Here is a 20,571-nt window from a genome sequence, read left to right on the forward strand (position 1 = left end):
ATCTATTAAAAGGAAGAGAACTGTGACAGATTTTCAGTTTTTTTTTTTAATTCAAACATTAATGTAGGTGATTATTAAAGCTTTATAGTTTATCTATTAAAGGGCTGAGCAATTACAAGAAAAAAAATATTGATTTAATACCCTTTATCAAACAAATTTACTTTAACAGATAACTCTTGGGACAGTTGGCTTTCTCACAAAGATCAAACTGATACAAAAAATACTGGGATGAATGAGAAGTGCTACATATTGAGATTATTGCTTATATATAATTGCTTGTGAAAATAATGAAAATGCAAAGTGAAATATCTGCTTCACACTTCTCTTAATAACAGAATGAGTTTCTTCCCTGAGACAAAGCATCTGATGACTATATCTCACTTGATAATAAGAAAATACAGTGGTGCCAACCATGTACAAATGCTCTGGGCAAAGAAAACTGGTGCAAGTAACTGCATTCCCATTTTAACTATGTTAAATACAATACAGACTTCTACCATTTTTTTCCCACAAAGATAAAGATTCACAGTGGCATCTCATAGTAAGAATGATATGGGTTGAAATACTGGCTGTACATGTCTGCCAGCACCAGCCTTACCTTGTTCATGGGTTTCCTTACACAGTCCAAAAACACTCACGGGGGTGACTGGTGAAGAGGCTGTTCATCAACCTGGTTATCCTGACAGGATGAGATGGGAAGGCAAGAATTCAACAAACAGATCAGCCATGTTACAGTTGTTTGAGTGTATTCTCACACCCAGTCACATGGGAGTTCACTCAGCACAGATCGTGCCACACCAGTGAGAAATAAAACAGAGTACTAAATGTGATCTGCTGCCAGATCCTGATTTTCCTGGTGGTTTTTCTGACTTTCATGATCTTACACACTTTGACAAAATGGACCAATTCTGAAATATAAATTAAAATAGTAATAGCATAGGTCTGAAGGTTTCTCAACAACACATTGGAAACTTTGTAACCCCCAGGACTCCCTTTAAAAAGAGGTTTTTAATCTCAACGAGACCTTCCTGGTTAAATAAAGGTCCACTTTCATAACTACTGCAGAAAATGATCAATCCACAAAAGGTGCAGTCTTGGAGACACTCTGACCTTTTCATCTATCCTCCTGATTCCCAGGCTTTCCAGCTACATGCTCTTTTTTGCATGCAGTGATAATCAAATGAAGGGCTGCAAAAGTAATCTGTGCAACAATGAAGTGCCCAGAAATCTTAAAACTGAGTAAATAAAGTTTAAAAGTTGGTTAAATATTGTTTGAGATAGACTAAATGAAGAACGGGTTCAGCAATGGAGTAGTTACAAGCTAAAACACTAATAATATTGATTAAACTCAGACCACAAATTATACATGGTTTTCAAACTTTGTTAAGAAAGTAGATATAAGGTAAAACAGAAAAATAGACGAAATATTTTTTTAAAAAAAGTGCATGAAAAATAAGGCGACTTGACTTACCCAATAAAAAAATGACTTCAGATTTACTTCAGACTTTCACTTTGTGACTCAATCTCACATCTGCCCTCCTCTATCTGGAAAGAGATTGAACTCCATTCAAAATGGTCTCGTAGTAAAACTTTTGCTGTGGCTCCATCTAGTGGACATTGTGAAGAACTACAAGCACAAGTAAATGAATGAATGGTAAAGAAATTAACGACTGTGTTAATCAATCAATACGTGATCTTCTTTCAGTATTTTTGTACCTGGGAGTGGGTTGGATTTTGGTTTCTCCAGAAATACCTCTTGTCTATGGGCTGGCGTCCCTTTAGAGTAGAAGTAACTGAAGCTGAAGTTGAAGTTCTCTTCCAGTGTAAAATGTCTGTGCGAACAAACTCTGCTGCCCTCATATCAGTTTTCAGTTGAAGTCGGCCAAAACGCTCTGAATAACTGACTGGAAGAAGTCGTTAAGTTCTCCTTGTGTCTGTCCGGCTGCTGCTGATCCCAGGCGACAGTTTAGTTTGAAGTTCAGAACAGATGTGCCGCCTGACTGACTTGCTCACCTAAACAAGACTTTTAGTTTGAAGGCCCCGACCGGAAGTGCTGGATGTTTGACTGCCGAACCTAAACAAGACTTTTAGTCATATTACTCACTACTCGCTCCTGATTTTAAAATACCTCCACGCCTGGACAAGGCTGACTCGGTGAGTAGTTTGGAACCATAATTTGAAAAGTAGAAAGCAGACGTGTGACCCTGTCTTAGGTTTTATCCGCCGAGGTAAAGTAAAAACAGCAGCTAGCTTCCCGATAGCCTTAGCTTGCGCTGCGTAGCTCCTGTTACCACTAAGGTTAACTTCATCCCCAAAACATGAAAGTTTCCATGCAGCTTCAGAAACCTCACATCAGCCAAACCATTTTGGATTAAAGCTGAACTTTTAGCCTGATTCAGAGGTGTACTAGTGTAGTGTGAGCTAAAGCTAGCTGTGAAGCTAAGTGTATATTTTAAAGCTAACGCTGGTTTGAAAAGAGTGCTGAAGGACTGCTGTAAGTTAACCTTGTTGGCTTCTCAGGCCCCGTCTTTCTCAAAAAAGTCTCCAATGTTATATTTACAGCCAGTTTGTTGGACCTGTTAACTTTTATAGCCTGTGAAAATGTACAATAAGATCAGGACAATCTGTGCATCTTCGTGCAACCTTGCACACATGACATTTACTGAGGTGACATGTTAACCTACATTAGGATAACCCTGTGTGTGTGTGTGTGTGTGTGTGTGTGTGTGTGTGTGCGTGTGCGTGTGCGTGTGCGTGTGACAGAAAGCACAGCTATGTGCAGCTGTGTGCGGAGCTCCAGGGCTCTGTCCCCTGTCCTGATCCCCAGGCTCCTGCTGCCCCAGTCCGGGTACAGGGCGGCCGGCAGGGGCCTCTGGACCTCCACCCAGTGTCTGGCAACCAACGGAGACTCCCAGCTGCTCCCACTGCCCAGCCAGGCCCGGGTGGTGATCTGTGGAGGAGGTGTCGTGGGAACATCAGTGGCTTATCACCTGGCCAAGCTGGGATGGCAGGACATTGTGCTGCTGGAGCAGGGCAGGTGAGATAAGTGTCTGATAGATGTCTGTCAGACAGAAATATGGTGTACTATCTTCTAATGCGGCTTTGTAACACAGTTATCACCTATTACCTCTTGACCTTGCTGACTATGTTGAGCCTGAGTGAGATATTGAGTTCATTCCAGTTCAGCTATTCTTGCTGCCATCAGTCCAGAAGTTCATATAGGGGCAAGCATGGACAGGTCAATCTCTGGTTCGTGTAAATAATTTTTGTTGGTGTCTAATTGTTCTGACATTGTCATGTTGTTTTGATGTCCCCATCAGACTTGGTGCAGGAACAACCAGATTGTGTGCCGGTATCGTCAGTGTGGCCAAGCCTATCTCCATCGAGTGTCGAATGGCCAACTATTCCAGTAGTCTATATCAGCAGCTGGAGGAAGAGACTGGGGTCAAAACAGGTCAGATGCTTTCACATGACTTGGCTTCACTCTTATTTAATAGAGGTTTATAAATAGTCTCACTGCATCAGTGCATATAGCGGCATTACAATTTTTGTTATTATTGGTATAAAGTGTTTATTATTGTTGTTAGGGCCAATGCATTTGGCCACAAGCATTTTATTTTATTACTGTACTGTACTGTACTGTAGCTGTAGTTTTCCCTTAGCTCTACATATCTATTTACATTTGTTTTAGAAAAGGGCTTGGCAAACAGATTTCATTCATTGCATTTTTCTACTCCTTCAGCAATGTCAAAATGCTTTCAGTCAGGGATGTCCAACATAAGGCCCATCGGCCACAAACGGCTCGCAATAGGCTTTTAGTCTGACCCAGCAAACCAATAAGCAAATCGTAGAAATTTCAAAGTAAACACATTTTTTTCCCAACTAATTTCTTAAAAGTACGAAACACAACACTGAGGCCTGAGCTGAGCTACTGATGATGCTGCCTTGAAAGTTAGCTACTTTGATGCAAAAATAAAAATTAGCATTAGCATAATTTTTATCATTTATACTCTGTGCCACAACAGTGCCAAAAAAAGTGTAGATTTAAAGGTTATCATGACACTGCTTTAGATTGTTCACAGTTTACTTTCTGCGATACAAGACGCTCAATCCATCCATTAGGCGCTTAACTCAAGGATCAGTCATGCAACCATGCAGCCAGATAACGAAGCAAGACATTCACAACCCGGTGACACTGGACATTTCCAAGGTATCAGAGATTGTTTAGATCAACACTAAGACACAGCTTATACCAGAGGTGTGTAAACATGATCTGTCACAGCAAGATTTCTGACTTCACTCCTTAGAGGAGCAACACCGGCACCTGCGTGTGCAGAATGGAGAAAACGTCTCATTAATTAATAAGTTTTACTTCTGAGGAACAGATGGGGTTGTAAATAAAATCAGAGGCCTTTAAATGAAAATAATAAAGGAGTCTAGTGTCTTATTTGAGTCTGTGCACATAATGCAGATGCCTTGTCAAAACCTGTAGAATTTACAGCCTACCACTTTTTTAAATATGATAAACACGGCAATAAAAAAGTTTGTTTTTAATTAAAGCAATTTATGTTATATTATTAAGTTGAGTAAACAAAGACAAGTTGGAGCATTTTGATTATATTTATTGTCATTGTGAACAATAAAAGTGAAGTGATGCATCATCCAGCAGCTGATGGACATCAGCATAAATCTCAGCCTGCAGACGCTCGTTGGACTGTCTTTGTAGGAGCCGCATGTTGGTTTTGTCACTTGTGTGTATTTGGTTTTGTTTGTTCACGGTGGACGGAAGCATAGAGGTGCACCAGGTGTGTTAAGCTTCAGCCACAGGTGCCAGAGGAGCTCTAATTAGTTTGGGTGTGGAGGCGACGCAGTTTTTATCGCTCATGCAACTGCTCTCTTTTTCATTAATTTTGGACTATTTGGTTTAAATGTTAATTTAAAATAAATGGGAACGTTACCAAACATGAACTGTGATTTTGGATAAATGTTCTTTGAAGCTAATTATCAACGGATCTCTCCCTGCAGCCAGCTGAGACTGATGGTTCAGTCACTACAAATATATATTTTTTATTTTATTTTTATTTTTTTGAAGTTTTGAGGTGTTTATTGAATGACCCCATTATTGCATGAATCCATCTTTTCTAAGACCAGAACAATAACAATAGACACCTCTACTTTATTTTCATAATGAGGAGTTTTTTTTAATTTCTTTATTTATATAACATGCAGTTGTGTGTGTGTGTGTGTGTGTGTTCTGTGTGTTCCAGGTTATGTGAAGACAGGATCTTTGTGCCTGGCACAAAATCAGGATCGATTTATCTCGCTCAAGCGCCTGGCGTCAAGACTCAAGTAAGACTTCAAGTGGATGTTTAGGTTAAATGCTTCTTGTATTGGTTCTGCAGTGAGGATTTCACAGCTGATTCAGAATGACACTGCTCGTCACATGGTGAACTCGCCTCTTTGCTCTCTGCTCAGGGTGATGGGGATCAGCTGTAACATCATCAAACCAAAGGAGGTGGCCAAGCTACACCCGCTTGTTAACATCCATGACCTGGTGGGGGCGCTCCACCTTCCTGCAGACGCTGTTGTGTCTCCACCGGATGTGAACCACGCCCTCGCTGTGGCTGCTGCCGGTCAAGGTAACGTAAACTCGGCTTTTGTGTTTTAAAGGATGGAATTCATGGAAAATACTTTATTGATGGTTGAAATGCATTTGCTGTTGCCTCTTGCTCCCTGTGATTTCTCCTTTCTTTTCCTTTCTTTCCTCTGCCCTGCTTCTCCTTCTAGGGGTGCAGATCCTGGAGCGGACCACGGTTCAGCAGGTTCTAGTTGAGAAGGGTCAGGTCATGTCTGTTCAGACCGACCGTGGCTCAATCGAGTGTGAATATTTCGTCAACTGTGCCGGACAGGTAAACCTCCCAGTGTGGTTTAGTGATCAAAAACTAAAAGACTGAGGGATTCGTGTGAGAAAACCTTTCGATAGACAAAAAGGTTTTAGTGCGTGAGCCTTGAAGACCCGATGAACAAGATTAAGGTTAACAGTTATTTAGTTATCCTTTATTTCCTGTGTGAAAACAAATGTCAGTCTAATGGACTCTGCAACAGCCATCAGTTTTAAGATGAAACCTGTTCGATAATTCACAACATTTGGTGGTTTGTGGTCAGAAAGCCTTTGTTCTTCTGCTTGTTTCTTCTCCAGTGGGCTTATGAGTTGGGCCAAGCCAGTGAGATGAAGGTGTCTGTTCCTCTTCATGGCTGTGAGCACTTCTACCTGCTGACTAAACCCCTGCCGGAGGCACTGCCCCCCAACACCCCAGGTCTCACATATCAAACTTTGTCTTATTTATCTGTTGAATCAAAGTTCTCTTTATTAATCAGCATGCATGACATACAAACATTACTTAAAATCACCACTTTCTTGGAAAGTATTTTCAGGATATGTCTCTTTGAAAACTAATAATTTGACTTGGAAGTGAAAAGATACTGGAAAGTTCAGCTGAACACGGCAGGCCTTCAAAATAAACCAGTTATTTTACCAAAGGTCTCCACAATCTTTTATGTTTTGCCAGTTTTTTTGTACGCCAGCTGGTCAGTGATGAAGTCTGCCTTGAAAAGACGTCTCTTGAGTTTTTTAATCCAGCGTGAATAACTCACTGCTTGCTTCCTCTCTGGTATCTTTCCCAACGTTTACGAGGCGACCCGACACCTGGGTCTGACCCTGGTGACCCGGTGGTCTCTGGCTGCGGTCGGTGCGCCCGCTCCAGTCACTCTGACCTCCACTGGAATGTTTGTGTTGATGAGGACCGGAGATCATTTGCATCCATGCTCACGCAACACGCTGCAGGTTCAGGCTTTAAGGTTAACACCCAGACTCGGTGTTTTAACCGACTGTGTTGTGTCTGCAGTGGTGATGGATATGGACGGCAGGATATACGCTCGGCAGTGGCAGGGAGGCCTTCTGTCCGGAGGCTTTGAGAAGAACCCCAAACCCATCTTCACCGAGGGCCGCAACCAGCTGGAGATCCAGAACATGCAGGAAGACTGGGATCACTTTGGTAAAAGCAGGAGGGGAAGTTCTCTCCAACACTGATATGGATCGCTCAGCAACGTTTGAATGAGTAGAAAATTTGGAATTGAGCCTGAAATCAGTGAGGTGATTTGGCAGTGGCAGCTTTTTTGTTAAAGACTAAAATCCTCACTGACAGTAAAAGTGCAGAATGCCAGGTTCCAGGTTCTCCATGGTCTGGATATATGTGGTGTTAATGAACCGTCACAGAGTCATTTGGGCCTCATGCCTTCCTCCCACTCTGGAAAGAAAAACCTGCTGAAGTTTTTGTTCAATGCGAGCTTTCTCTCCTGCCACAGGTTCATCTTCATTAACGAGAATTACAATTAAATCAATGACTGTGTTCTCCGTCGACACAGACTAGATTCAAAGCAGAAATGCATCCCTGAAAAATAACAAAACTGATAAACACTTAAAACTTCAAAAAACAACTATGAGTTCAGAAAGTAATAGAGTGGCATGGTAGGCCAGGATAAAAATACATTTTACAGTACACGTTTGCATTCTGGGGTTTCTGCAGGTACATGTTGTCATGTTTGCTGTCACACCTGAGCTGTCCACATCGTGAATGTAAAACCATGTGACGACGACTTGATGTCAAACATTAAAGCTCGTGTCCGGAGTTTCCGTTCGTTTCCAACGTATGTATCATTTTTCAACAGAGCTTAAATGTGTCAGTCTGGTTCGATACTACAATATAATATTAGCATAAAGTAATATAAAAATTTATTTATGAGCCCCGCCTTCGTCTCATAGATCCCCATGTTATCCGAAAAAGCGCTGGTCAGCGTCAGCCAATAGATTTCGAGCTTCCGCATTCTCGTGTTGTCAATCAAAGTGTGCGCGCAGCCAGAGAGCACGGCCGCTCGCCCAGGCAGAGGTGAGTAACGCAGCAGCCGGCCCGCTTACCTCGGATATATCCATTGTCTACTGAGCATCCACCGTAAACAGCTAAACATGTAGGATGCTGTCGGACTCAGAGGCTCTCATTTTCACCCGACAGATAATTCGCATGCACAAATTAAATGGGCGTGGCTTGGTCGCTCATGAAAGCAGAGGGAGGGCGGAACCTCGAGACTTTTGGATTAAAAAAAAAACTCTAAAACTCTCTCTTTCAAAACTCCGGACACGAGCTTTAAGTGTTGCCACACAGCAGCAAAGTGGCCTCGTTGATGAGTCTCATCACCCCCTCCTCAGACAGTTCATGACTTCTTTTGTCTTGAAACAAAATCAGTGAAATCGATGTAGAAGGAGTAGCAGCTAATCTCCTGCTCTCCATCGCTGTGGTTCTTCAGGTCGATTCCTTTCTGTTTTTCATCATTTCAGGGCATTAATCAAAGTCAGTGTGGTTATACAGCAGTTCTGTGAGAATCACAAAATGTACCAACTTCAGAAACCTTTTATAGACAGGTAGAACATATTTAAAAACTTCTGGAGTAGTGATTCACACAGCTTGGCTCCCTTACATTATCTAGTCTCCATAACTACTGAGACGTAGAATAAATAGAAGTCGGCTTTATTACGCCTCAGTCTGGCTGCCACCACATTTAGTCAGAGAGAAATATTGTCAAAGCTGATACTGAATGCGAGTCAACTCCTGTGAAAAGACCATTTTGTCAGTGGACTCTGCTTTTATCTTGTTTTCAGCAGCCGCGCTGAGACAAACGAGTTGTTACTGAAAGAGACGGGTCAGTCGATCTACTCAGACGTCACCAGCGTAGCTCAGACACCAAGCCTGTTTTGTGTTGTTCAGTGGTACAATGCTTTGAGTGTGTGAAGTCGTTTGTTTTGAGTTGAAAGAGAAGTTCTCCTCCACAGTAAATCTCACAGTGGCTTTAGATTCCTGTCCACGTCACTGGAGATGTAACGTCACTGAGACGTTTAGGAAAACTGCAGATCGCCTCTCAGACTGTGATGGGACTTCTGCACCGAGCATCCATGTATTTATAGATTGTCACAGACCGAAGTGATTCCAACCGGTGTGTCTTTGTGTGTGAATGTACACCTGTCTGTTGGCCTTGGCCCCGTTCTTGTAATGTGAGAGTGCGTATACCGCCTGACAGGCCGTCGTAAAGAGTGAAGGTTATTAGCGGCCGGTCCTCAGCTGGAGGCCTGACACATGGCCCAGAACACCCGTCACACATGCCTCTGCTGTGTCAGGTTCTATTTACTTGACCGCGTTTCACTTCAAAGAGAAACTTGGAAGCAAGTGTCTCATTTCAGTCGAAAAATATGTAAGTGAAGGAAAGTTAATACTTCATGTGAGGCACACAGGAAAGTAAACATTTGGGATTGTATATTAGATTTGCTTTATTAGTAACAGCTGAGTATTTACAGTCCATACAGAAGGAGAATCGGCTGCTTTTCTGGTAGTAAATGAAATAGACAAAAATGTTTCAAGATGGTTGTTGGTGCTCAAAGCAGATTTAGCATTTTTCTGCTAGAATCCAATTTAAAAACATATTTATAGCATATTTATCACTGATACTCAAGAATAGTAAGCTTAAAGTAAAGCGTTTCTTAAATCCACGTTTGGGTTTTATTACCTTGTTCTCAAATTTTTATGGAATTCTAACTATATATCTATATTAAATGAACAAGGCATGCTGAAGCCCCATTGAGCCGTATTTAGACACTAATAAGGAACAACCATCCATGGATTCACCTGCACTGTTGGCATTTTTACACTGTTGTCACCGACTCAACCTTGATGTTGGAATAACATGTCAGACTGTTGTTGGAATAACAAGAGGGTGCAGTTCCTGCTGTGCAGCAAGACGTTGTATTTGTGAGCAAAACACAGTATGGAAAAAAAAAAAAAAGGGAAGAAATTTTAGTGAACGTTCAAGGTTCAACTCAATTGACTGACGCATACATCAGCAGTAATGTCATGATAAAGCCAGTATCCTTCAGGGTGCTGCTGAGGGTGGGATCTATCAGGGAGCAAGTTAACAGGCTCTCCTCTGAGATGACGTATGAAAATCAGCAAAAACTACAAAGATCTGAGTTAAACTTAGAAAAAAAGCTCTACGTTGATGTGGAGATTGAACCGGTGTGGTCTTCTTCCTCCAGAGCCGATTCTTAGTGCCTTGCTGAGGAGGATGCCGAATCTGGAGTCGGCGGAGATCCTCCAGCTGGTCAACTGTCCGGAGTCCTTCACGCCGGACATGCGCTGCCTGATGGGGGAGATTCCCGGTGTGTCCGGCTACTATGTGCTGGCAGGGATGAACTCTTCAGGTCTGGCCTTCGCTGGAGGAGCTGGCAAGTAAGTATAAATGTTTCCTGTCACAGTTTTTTGCTTATTTGAGGGGAAAAAAAATTTGCAAATGTGCTTTCAAGCTCGACTGGACTTTATTGCACCTCATAGTACATTTCTTAAAAAGCTGATGGGGTGAAAGCTCGAGGTAAACCTGCTGTGATGGTGTTGAAACTTTGCACAGACGGTGCACCGTGCGGTGTTTTTCTCCAGGTATCTGGCGGAGTGGATGACCTACGGCTACCCCACGGCCAACGTGTGGCCGCTGGACATCAAACGCTTTGGAAACCTGCAGAGCAGCCGGACGTTCCTGCGACACAGAGTCATGGAAGTCATGCGTACGTCACAAACCTGCACCAGTGCACTGCAAAAAAGGATAACCTAAATACAAGATGTCAACACTTAATTAAAGAAAATTACTCTTAAAACTAGTGAAATTATCTGTCCATGCAGCAAGTGAAATTTACTCAAAATCAGACCTTGATATAAGAATATTAAACCAAGAAATAAGTCTCTGTATCTTAAATATATCTTAAATCAAGTGAGATGAGACATTTTGACTGAAAACAAGACTTTTGAACTTGGTAAGATTTTGAATTTTTGCAGTTTTTGCAGTGTGAGTGTTAAACATGTCTGCCCCTCTTATGTGTGATTTTGTGTGTCCATTTCCAGCCCTGCTGTACGAGCTGAAGGTTCCCCGGTGGGACTTCCAGACTGGCCGTCAGCTCAGAACCAGTCCTCTTTATGACCGTCTGGACACACAGGGAGCTCGCTGGATGGAAAAACACGGCTTTGAAAGGCCCAAATACTTCGTTCCTCCAGGGAAAGGTACACAATACGGCACTCCGTTTGTAAATCCAAATGAGTGTGAACTGAGAATATTGAAAGACCAATAACTGAAATTTAGAAGAAGTCTGCATTTATAGATTAATCAAAGAAAAGAATGTGTGAATGTGAAATTCATTTATGAGATAAGTTCATGGAACTGTAACAGAAATTTGCAGCATTGCATACTGTTTTGTTTTTATTGGGAAAAGCTGAATGTGTCGCTCACGTGTTTTAACAGATTAGCTGATTGTGTTTGGATTTGGTGTCAGGAGTTCAGGATTCACCTCCTGAGTCTTTGTTTATCATTACAGATCTGCTCTCCCTGGATCAGAGTAAAACCTTCTACAAGCCGGACTGGTTCGACATTGTTGGAGCAGAAGTGAAATGCTGCAAAGAGGCCGTCTGTGTGATCGACATGTCTTCCTTCACCAAGTTTGAGCTGACTGTGAGTCTGAACTGTCTCCGTGTTGTTCTTGTTCAGACGCCATTCGTTAGTCTGTCTGTTTGCTCCAGAACAGAGCAAAAGATTAGTAAATCAGAGCAAGCTTTGCCAGATGGAAGCGACTGATGCAACAAATGGACAGTAAACGAAAGAGCTTTTGCTGACGAGTTCTGTATCCACAGCAAATGTAACCTTCTGTTGTGTCCTGATGTCTCAGTCCACGGGGGACCAGGCTCTGGAGCTGCTGCAGCATCTGTGTGCCAATGACCTGGACGTTCCCGTCGGGCACATCGTCCACACCGGCATGCTGAACCAGAAGGGGGGCTACGAGAACGACTGCAGCGTGGTCCGCATCAGCAAGAACAGGTTCTGCGCTTCTCAGCAACATTATCAGCATGAAAAATGTTTGTCGTCTTATAACGAGTCCTCTAAAACTCGGTGATTTCTTTGTTCCTTCTAGTTTCTTCATCATCTCTCCAACAGACCAGCAGGTCCACTGTTGGTCCTGGATTAAAAAGCACATGCCCAATGACCCACACCTCCACCTGGAGGACGTCAGCTGGAAGTACACAGGTAACCTGTTACATAGCATTACAGGATGGAAGCGAAGTGTTGGGAAAACGTGACCACGCACTGTTTTCACATTAACAGTAATATGATATCTGATGGTCTCCACTGATATCTGTGATCATCCACAGCTTTAAATCTGATTGGACCACGTGCAATGGATGTTTTAGCCGAGCTGTCGTATGTCTCCATGACACCAGAGCACTTCCCCTCCATGTTCTGTAAGGTACGGAATGCTGCTGTGTTTACCATTTCATTTCATGTCAGAGAATAGTACAATTATATTTAAAGGCATCAGCCACTTACTTGACATGTACTTTTCTTATTTTAACACAGGATTAAGGTTTTTGTTTTGTTTATCACTCTTTTGGTTTATGTCACCAGGAACATGAACTCACGTGTGTGTGTGTGTGTGTGTGTGTGTGTGTGTGTGTGTGTGTGTGTGTGTGTGTGTGTGTGTGTGTGTTTACAGGAGATGAGTGTGGGCTACGCCAACGGGATCAGGGTGATGAGTATGACTCACACCGGAGAACCAGGCTTCATGCTCTACATCCCCATCGAGGTGCAAACTGCAAACACTAAAACTCTTAAACATTTCACTGGAAGGTTTCGTTCCAGTAAAACGTATCAGTTTTAGCCCCAGGAATGCAAACCTCAGGTCAGGAATATGAAGAATGTAAGTGTGGCACAGCAGCTCTGAATAACCCGTTTTCAAATGACCCTGAGAAATAAAAACTAAGCCTAGGCACGTTAACGCGTTATAAACGCGTTAACGCACTGCTTCCTTATCGCCGACAAATATTTTCATCAGGTGGTTAACCCCCCCCCCACACACACACACACACACACACACACACACACACACACACACACACACACACACACCCCTCCCCACACACACACATTGTGCTCCAGCTGAGCGTCAAAAACGCACACATCTGCTGCGCTTTCTGCGGTGAAACACGGTCCATTCCTCATTATTTTCCATAATGAACTCAGCTGAATTATCAGAAAAATCACGAGGAAAAGGCTGGTATGAGGCACAACCTGAAATAAAGAGCGCAAATATGACAAAAACGAAAGTGAAACTTAAATCGCGTCTTTTGCCGGCAGATCGTTTCGGCCCCGCTGGGCAGTCCTCAGGCTCTGAAAACACGCAAAATAAAGTCAATTTCCCTTCAACACACAATCTGGCTTAATGAGGCACAATTCGGCTTGACTGAATTTATCCTGCCTTCTCTGTCTGAGGGTCAGAAATAGAATGAAGTTTGAGGAAGTGTGCGCTCATAACAAACTTTGTTTTTCCTCTGCTCTGCTCTTGCTGGTGTGTGTGTGTTGGGGGGGGGGGGGGGGGGGGGGGGGGTGGCAATCTTGGTAAAGACTTGGTATTTTAAGTTACTATAAATCATATTTGATGAATTGTAAAATTATTATTGTTAAATTATGCTATTTGCAAAATTCTTGCAAAAAACAAGGTCCCTGTCCCCAGCTGGGGGCAGGATGATCAATACAGAGTTCTTTTGAATTCATTATTGTTTTAACCGCATGATGCGATTAATCGCAGAACAACTATGCGATTAATCGCGATTAACAAATTTAATCGTTGCCCAGCACTAATAAAAACATAAACATGAAAAACCAGTTTATCGAGAAAAAACACAGAAATATTGGACTTGCTTCATCTGCCCGTCGTTGAACTACTGCAAACCAGACATCAAGTGTAACAGAAATGCGTCTCTGCTGCCTCCAGTACGCTCTCCATGTGTACAACGAGGTGATGTCGGTGGGCCAGAAGTACGGGATTCGGAACGCCGGCTACTACGCTCTGCGCAGCCTGCGCATCGAGAAGTTCTTCGCCTTCTGGGGCCAGGACCTCGACGCCTTCACCACGCCGCTGGAGTGTGGACGAGAGTTCAGAGTCAAGTTTGATAAGGTGCGCCATCATTTCATCTGCCGGCATGTTGCTTCAGGCTGTGTGGAAACCTGTGTGTGACCTTAAGGTGCTTCAAAATCTACAACACTTCACATTTCTCTGTATGAAGTTTAAACAGTTCGCACACCGTGTTGCAATGGATTCTAACAGTTCAGTTATTGTTCTGGCATACGTCTCTCTCACATTTAAATGCAGCTTCTATTCTTCAGTATGGTTAGAAGTTGCGAGAGGAAGAGCTTGAATCATTAAAAGATAGAACACAATCTGTTGAACTAAAATCTTCAACATCTGGAAGGTGTTTTGTCCGAGGCATGAAGGGAAATGTGTCAGCGCGCCGCTCCTGCAGGCACAACAGGTGCCGCTGGATGCCAGCAGCGGCAGAGTTTCCCATCAGCTTCTTGGCGAAAGCGGTGACACGTCAGGTGTGCCGCTTCCAGCCGCCATGTCGGCGGAGGATTGATGGAAGGAGCCGTCACTTCGCAGCTGCTCCTCACATCGGCTCTTTCTGCCACATCTGGGTTTCATCTCTCTCCTCCTCCTCTCTGGTTTCTGCCTCCTTACAGGACACAGACTTCATCGGCCGCGAGGCGCTGCTGCAGCAGCGTCACGACGGCGTGTTCCGGCGCTTCGTCATGCTGGTCCTGGATGACCACGACACCGAGCTGGACTTGTGGCCGTGGTGGGGCGAGCCCATCTACTGCAACGGCCTCCTGTCCGGGACGACCACCAGCAGCGCCTACAGCTACACCCTGGAGCGCCACGTCTGCCTGGGCTTCGTCTCGCCGCCGCCGGGGCCCGAGGGGCTCCCCACGCCCATCACCCCCGACTTCATCAACCGCGGCGACTACGAGGTGGACATCGCCGGCCAGCGCTACCCAGCCAAAGCCAAACTCTACCCCTTCAGCTCCCTCTTCACCCAGCAGAAACGCCGCAAGGAAGACATCGAGCTCAGCAACCTTCAGGGGAAGTGAATGAAAAATCTCTGGCTCACCAAACCCACTCCTGCTCAGTTCTCAGCGCCGACGTCTGCTCCCCTCATAGCTCCTAATGACGGAGCCGTATGCAATATCACTGTGTCTCCCTCCGACACTTCATCTCCATGCCGCATCGCCCTCCTCTGAAGTGCAATATTTCTGAAGCGCCAAAAGCTCGAGCTGTATCACAAACAGAGCTCCAGTCTCACTGAATCCCGCAGTTGTCTTTCTCTCCACGCTCACAGTCTTACGGCTGCTTCACCGCCGCGGTCCGTGTTCAAGTGCCTTCACCAAGGCAACCTCAACACGAGCCGTCGGGGACGTTTTCACTACGTTCACTTTAAAACGCCCAGAAGGGATTTCCAGGCTCTTGGAATCTGGATGGAAATAATATTCAGTGCTGATGTGCAAACAGCCGATGTTGACTCATTTCACGAATCGTACATTTACTGCTGTGACAAACGACGTGATGTGACGTAAACAGTGACTGAGGTCTTGTGTGTTCTCCACCGCCGTCAGTCCCTCACAAGGGGAAGAGGCCTGGGGCAATTATTGGGAAATTATTGTTGTCTGTGCCGCTCCATTTTCTCTCTTCCTGTCCTGCTTTTCCAGCCTTTCAAAAGCCCCAAACTTAAAGCTTTTGTCCCCTGAATGTCTTTTACCTTCGGCTGTGAGCTGCTGTGTTAATCTTGTGTGTGTGGAGCTCATGGTGTGTTCTCGGTGATACGGCCCCACCTGTTATTTATGTTTCGTACTTGTGTTTTAGCTTCGTTGCACTTTCAGTGCTCAGGTTTTAGTTCCATTGGCGTTTTTGTTGAATGTGCGGCCGACGTCAGGCGGATCGTAGACGAGGGAAGCGAGGGCGACGGAGGAAATCTGCATCAGGGGCTGTAATCCGGAGCTCCTCTGTCAGACCTCTCAAATTGGAAATTTGACATCGGTCTGATCCAGGGCTCAGATGTTTGTTTGAAAGAAAGGACATCACTACGATTTGAAATCAAATAATGTATTTTTGTACAGTTAGTGTGTATAAAATTTCTATTTTCAGTACTGCACTTTTTTTCTACATAAGTTTGCAGTTTCATACTGTCGATGCATCGTTACAAAGGTTTCCTCTGCATGTAAGTTTTGTTTTTCAGCATCACTATTAATATCGTTAAATACATCTCTATGTAGCTTAGTGCAATCTTCTCTTTTGAGCCCCTCCCACTCAAAGAAAATTCAGCAACAGTGGAAGAGAAAGGCAAATAAGGTGAAGCCACAGTAATCAAAACAAATGTCACGTATAAAAAGCACTTTGCTCTATTTTAGGATCATAATGAAGCGTGACAGGATATTTTCTAATGAAATGTTGGATGTCATAATTTGTGTTTGAATCTAAAAAAGCTCTGCTGCTGTGATATGTTTCAGTAGTTTTAATGAATCAAAGTTGAAAAACCTAATGTTTTTCATCACTTTATCATATCAACTCATTTCTTTCTACATATCCATCTCATATTCTCATATCTTAATAAACTTACCAACACAGCACTGATGGAAAGAGCAGCTCATGTCTTTAAAAACACAAAGCTGCATCAAATCTTTTGTTTCCATTCTTTTAGAGTTCAGCCAATATCATAGACTTGCTTCATATCAATAAAATATTAATAATCTTTTTTTCTGAAAACGTCTCATTCATCAGATTCTGATTTTAGATAGACTTAAAAAAACAGTCATCATAAAGGAAGCATTCAACTCATGGTTTCTCTTGGTATTTAAAGGGCAAATCATGTTGTGACGGTAAAACGTGTTTACATCCAGCATGATGATCCAGAATGTCGTTTGTTTCAGCCTCTGTGCTGCGATGAGTCTGACCTCTGCTGTAGGACTTCATCTGTGTTACATTTGTACGAGAGTCTGACGCATCATATCTGCTCTTCGTGTTGGTCTCACATATCCGACGCACACTGCTGAATTAATACAAGCTCTCATGATAAAGCATGACGCTGTACAGCCTCATGACATGGATCCCTTTCGCTGCTTTTTTTCTTCAGTTTTTGATGATGTATGCACTTGTATTGTAAAAAGGGAAGTGGCCACCATCATTTTGCACTAAACATGGGCAGCCTGCTGACTTGTAAAACACTCCCATGAAACCACAGGGTTGAGTCTTAAAGCTCAAATCTACGCTGAACATTTGAGGCGACCTGTTTTGCTCTGTCCACATCGAGCTGTAATCAGAATGCACAACAGCTCCTCTTAAAAACAGGAACTCAAGTTGTCATGATTGAATTCTTGTATTCAAAGTTTTTTAGATGTAAAACCAGAAGTCATGAATCTGTTCGTGCAAAACTATTCAAGTTAACTGGATTGCATATTAATGCATGTCTGACTTGTATCAATTTCAGCACTTCTCGTACTGATGTATAAACGCCGGTTTTGTCTTCAGAGCTTTACATTGATGTATTTATACCATGTTGAACTGATGTTTGGCTGTCTAATATACTTAAAATTCAAACTATAAAGCAACTTTCTTCATATGAAAACGACTGAATTTGCTTCTTGGGTTGAGTCCTGACGTGTGCTCAGACATCCACAGTTCAGTCTCAGTGACGGTTTATTCGTGAGTCTAAAGCGGAGGAAACGAACCGAGACCTCATTCTTTGCCTCATCTGCATGTTCCCTCTGCAGGATTGCATCATATCAGATCAGCAGAGCCCGGAGAGTTTCACATCAAAACACTTTATTAGCACATTACAACACAGCAGCCTCCGTCACATCCGCCTGGCTTTGCGTGGACGGCATCCATTGTGTGGCACGGGGGTGTTGTCGGTGATGGACACCACCTCCAGGCCTCCCATCGTCAAGCCTTTGATGGCAGACTGCACAACAAAGAACAACACGAAAAGATCAAGAAATCTGTCGCTTCTTCAGCAGCTTTAACTTTTCATTATTAGGTTTTAGTGTTGTTGAAGAACCAAAATGATGTCTATATACAGGACTGGGACAAACTGTTGCAAAGAGACTCAAAAATAGTTATATTCATTGATTTTTATGAATTTACTCAAAATAAAAAGGACCAGGAGAGAGCTGAGTTACTTTACTCTTCACAGTGAACTTGCAAACATTTATTTTTTAAAGAAATTCTGCTGGACAGTTGTCTCAAACTTTCAAAACAAAGCTCTTATATTCTGTGGCTGTAAACTGGTTCAAACTCTTCTGCCTCTTCATGTAATCCTAAACACTTCATGATGTTTAGCCCAGTTAATACCATAATTCAGGACTTCTGATTCATTCTTATACCCTGAGACCCTCTTTAATTACTCTCCTGTAGAGTCAATATTGAACCAATCACTTGCTTTCTTGTTGGTATTTCATGATCGAAGAGTTCCAGTCGTTACAAACAAGCAAACTGTTGGTTTAGCTGGTATGTTTTACTGGTTCATGGTCACTTGCAGCTGATACAGAGAATTTGGTATATCACATTATCAAACAAGGAAAAGGATATCATGAATAAAGAACTATTTTAAGTGTGCTCATTATTTTACTCTTTACTGGGTGACTGTGTTTGAACTAACTTAACAGTTAAAAAGGCCTTATGGTTTATCAGAACAAGTTGTTATGAACTGAAGATCTTTGGATCCAAAAGGGTAAAAGGTCAGTTTTGTTAGGCCTCCTGCAGAATGAGTTCGTTTAAATAAAATAAATTGCCAGGAAAGACTCACCTGACGTCCTGGACCGAGGCCTTTGACCACAACACGAACAAACTTCACTCCTTTCACCGTGGCTTTCTGTTCAGACGGTGAGACACACAGACATTTAGTGCAGCTCTCATTCAAATGATGGATCAAGTAGATGCAGCAGAGCTTCAGACAGTTGAGACGTGTCCACACCTGTCAAGTTTGGTTCGATTAATCAGAACTTTTCTAGTGTGTTTCATCTGAATTCCAGTGGCCATCAAACAAGCCTCCTATCCATATTTCACTAAGTGGTAGCTGAGATCAGCTCCGACCATTGCGACCCAAACCCCGGTGAAGCAGGGAAGCTTTCAGTCTGATATTAAATGTTGTGTAACATGCATCTTCAAGGACTTACTGAGCCAGCTGAGATGCCTGCTGTCTGCGCAGCGATGGGCGTGGACTTCTTGATATTCTTGAAGCCCTCTGTGCCGCAGGACGTCCTCACCAGAGGCATTCCCTTACTGTCCGTGAGCTGGATGTGTGTGCTGGAAGGGAACAGCAGTTTGTTCAGTTTGCTCACACAAACATGACCGAAATCAAGTATAAGCACTGGTGATCTGATTACCGCTTTTAGGTGACCTGTACCTTGTAGGCCTGGTTCAGGAGCATTAATGCTGTTCTTCATTAATACCACGGTAGATACTTCTACTGAAATATTGGAACTATTCTTTGAACTTACTTGTTGTATGTGGCCTTAATGTGGACGATGGGTAAATCCTCAAACTTATTTCCACCCCATCGCAATGCGCTGTCCTGACCCGGCAGTGGAGGCATAACGCTGCAAAACAGTAACGAAAACAAGTTAATATCTCACAGCGAAAGGAAAACTTCTGGTGATCCATCGGATGAGTGTGTGCACTGTGCAGCTTGTGTGAGGAAGATCCAACCTGAACTCTTTTGAGTCTGAGCTCGGTGCTGCAGCCTCCTGCTGTCTGACAGCGCTGCTACATAATGTTCTCTGCAGGCCTCTGCTCCCATACCTGAACAGGTACAACAGGGTTAACATCAGCATGGACCAAACTGACTGAAGAGTTTTATTACTGGTCAGAATGAAGCATCGCAATACACACAAGCGCTTCATCTGTACTAGCCATTAGCTCACAAGCTGCTAGTGAACCCATGAAACACTTACAGAGAGGCTCCGTTTGCAGTCAGCTGTCGACAAGCGGTAGTCACAGAATTAGCTAGTAAACTACTGAATTTATACATATTTAGCTCGTTTAAAAGCCAATTCGCTGTTTGGAAGTTAAGAGCTGTAGAGACATAACAAACGTGACATTGAAGGTGCTGCTGATACAGAACGGATCCATTTCTTCAGGGGTGGAACTGCCATTGTAACCCTATTTTAACTGGAATACACAGCAATAGATCCGAACAAAATCATAAAAATTTAATTTATATGTCTGTAAAATATATTAAACTAACTTAGCATGAATTACTGAAGATTTCTGTTTCATTTTTTTAATACATTAACGCCGTTTAGCCCCTCCATGTAATTGAATGGACTAGTCGGTGTCGAAGCACAGAATTGTGGGTAGAGGGCGGGCAATGGTGCTTTTGGAAACCCTCGAAATTATTAAAATTTTGTTTCACTTAAAATTTTCATGTAACAACAAAAATTGATTTAAGTGTTAGGAATATAAAATATAACTACATGTATGAATTATCTATGTTATAGTGTTTTATTACCACAATGTAGCTGAATTTAAAACCATATTTTAAGTAATATGATTTCTTTGAAGAAGCTCGTTTATTTTCCGGAACAGCTCCTGAACGCACCGCTGGA

At 43.0% G+C, this 20,571-nt stretch overlaps 2 protein-coding genes across 2 annotated transcripts; one reads left to right on the forward strand and one right to left on the reverse strand.

Moving 5' to 3' along the window:
• The first annotated feature begins 2,042 nt into the window (after positions 1 to 2,042).
• Positions 2,043 to 17,586, forward strand: pdpr (pyruvate dehydrogenase phosphatase regulatory subunit). The gene is made up of 18 exons (XM_030092461.1): positions 2,043 to 2,154; positions 2,764 to 3,037; positions 3,321 to 3,454; positions 5,268 to 5,349; positions 5,476 to 5,639; positions 5,788 to 5,909; positions 6,200 to 6,317; positions 6,906 to 7,055; positions 10,139 to 10,331; positions 10,536 to 10,660; positions 10,995 to 11,150; positions 11,462 to 11,595; positions 11,810 to 11,958; positions 12,053 to 12,165; positions 12,291 to 12,385; positions 12,632 to 12,721; positions 13,910 to 14,092; positions 14,656 to 17,586. Exons 2-18 carry the CDS (start codon positions 2,775 to 2,777, stop codon positions 15,061 to 15,063), a joined length of 2,679 nt encoding a protein of 892 aa, XP_029948321.1. The 5' UTR covers positions 2,043 to 2,154; positions 2,764 to 2,774; the 3' UTR covers positions 15,064 to 17,586.
• Positions 17,587 to 17,771: 185 nt separating this feature from the next.
• mrps11 (mitochondrial ribosomal protein S11) lies at positions 17,772 to 20,081 on the reverse strand. Its single transcript, XM_030092473.1, has 6 exons — positions 19,918 to 20,081; positions 19,673 to 19,765; positions 19,465 to 19,563; positions 19,141 to 19,270; positions 18,771 to 18,836; positions 17,772 to 17,927 (listed from the first exon to the last, which is right to left on the reverse strand). The coding sequence occupies exons 1-6, from the start codon at positions 19,992 to 19,994 to the stop codon at positions 17,820 to 17,822; spliced, it is 573 nt and encodes a 190-aa protein (XP_029948333.1). The 5' UTR covers positions 19,995 to 20,081; the 3' UTR covers positions 17,772 to 17,819.
• Positions 20,082 to 20,571: the final 490 nt, after the last annotated feature.

Source organism: Salarias fasciatus, chromosome 1 (assembly GCF_902148845.1).
Source record: "Salarias fasciatus chromosome 1, fSalaFa1.1, whole genome shotgun sequence".
In the NCBI taxonomy this organism is placed as follows: domain Eukaryota; kingdom Metazoa; phylum Chordata; class Actinopteri; order Blenniiformes; family Blenniidae; genus Salarias; species Salarias fasciatus.

Coding starts and splice junctions, on each gene's coding strand:
- mrps11 (XM_030092473.1), bottom strand. CDS start 19,994: ATGTATAAATTCAGTAGTTTACTAGCTAATTCTGTGACTACCGCTTGT. Junction 19,564..19,672: donor TCAGACTCAAAAGAGTTCAG/GTTGGATCTTCC, acceptor ACTGTTTTGCAG/CGTTATGCCTCCACTGCCGG. Junction 19,271..19,464: donor ATTAAGGCCACATACAACAA/GTAAGTTCAAAG, acceptor GTTCCCTTCCAG/CACACACATCCAGCTCACGG.
- pdpr (XM_030092461.1), top strand. CDS start 2,775: ATGTGCAGCTGTGTGCGGAGCTCCAGGGCTCTGTCCCCTGTCCTGATC. Junction 12,386..12,631: donor TCCCCTCCATGTTCTGTAAG/GTACGGAATGCT, acceptor GTGTGTTTACAG/GAGATGAGTGTGGGCTACGC. Junction 12,722..13,909: donor TGCTCTACATCCCCATCGAG/GTGCAAACTGCA, acceptor TGCTGCCTCCAG/TACGCTCTCCATGTGTACAA.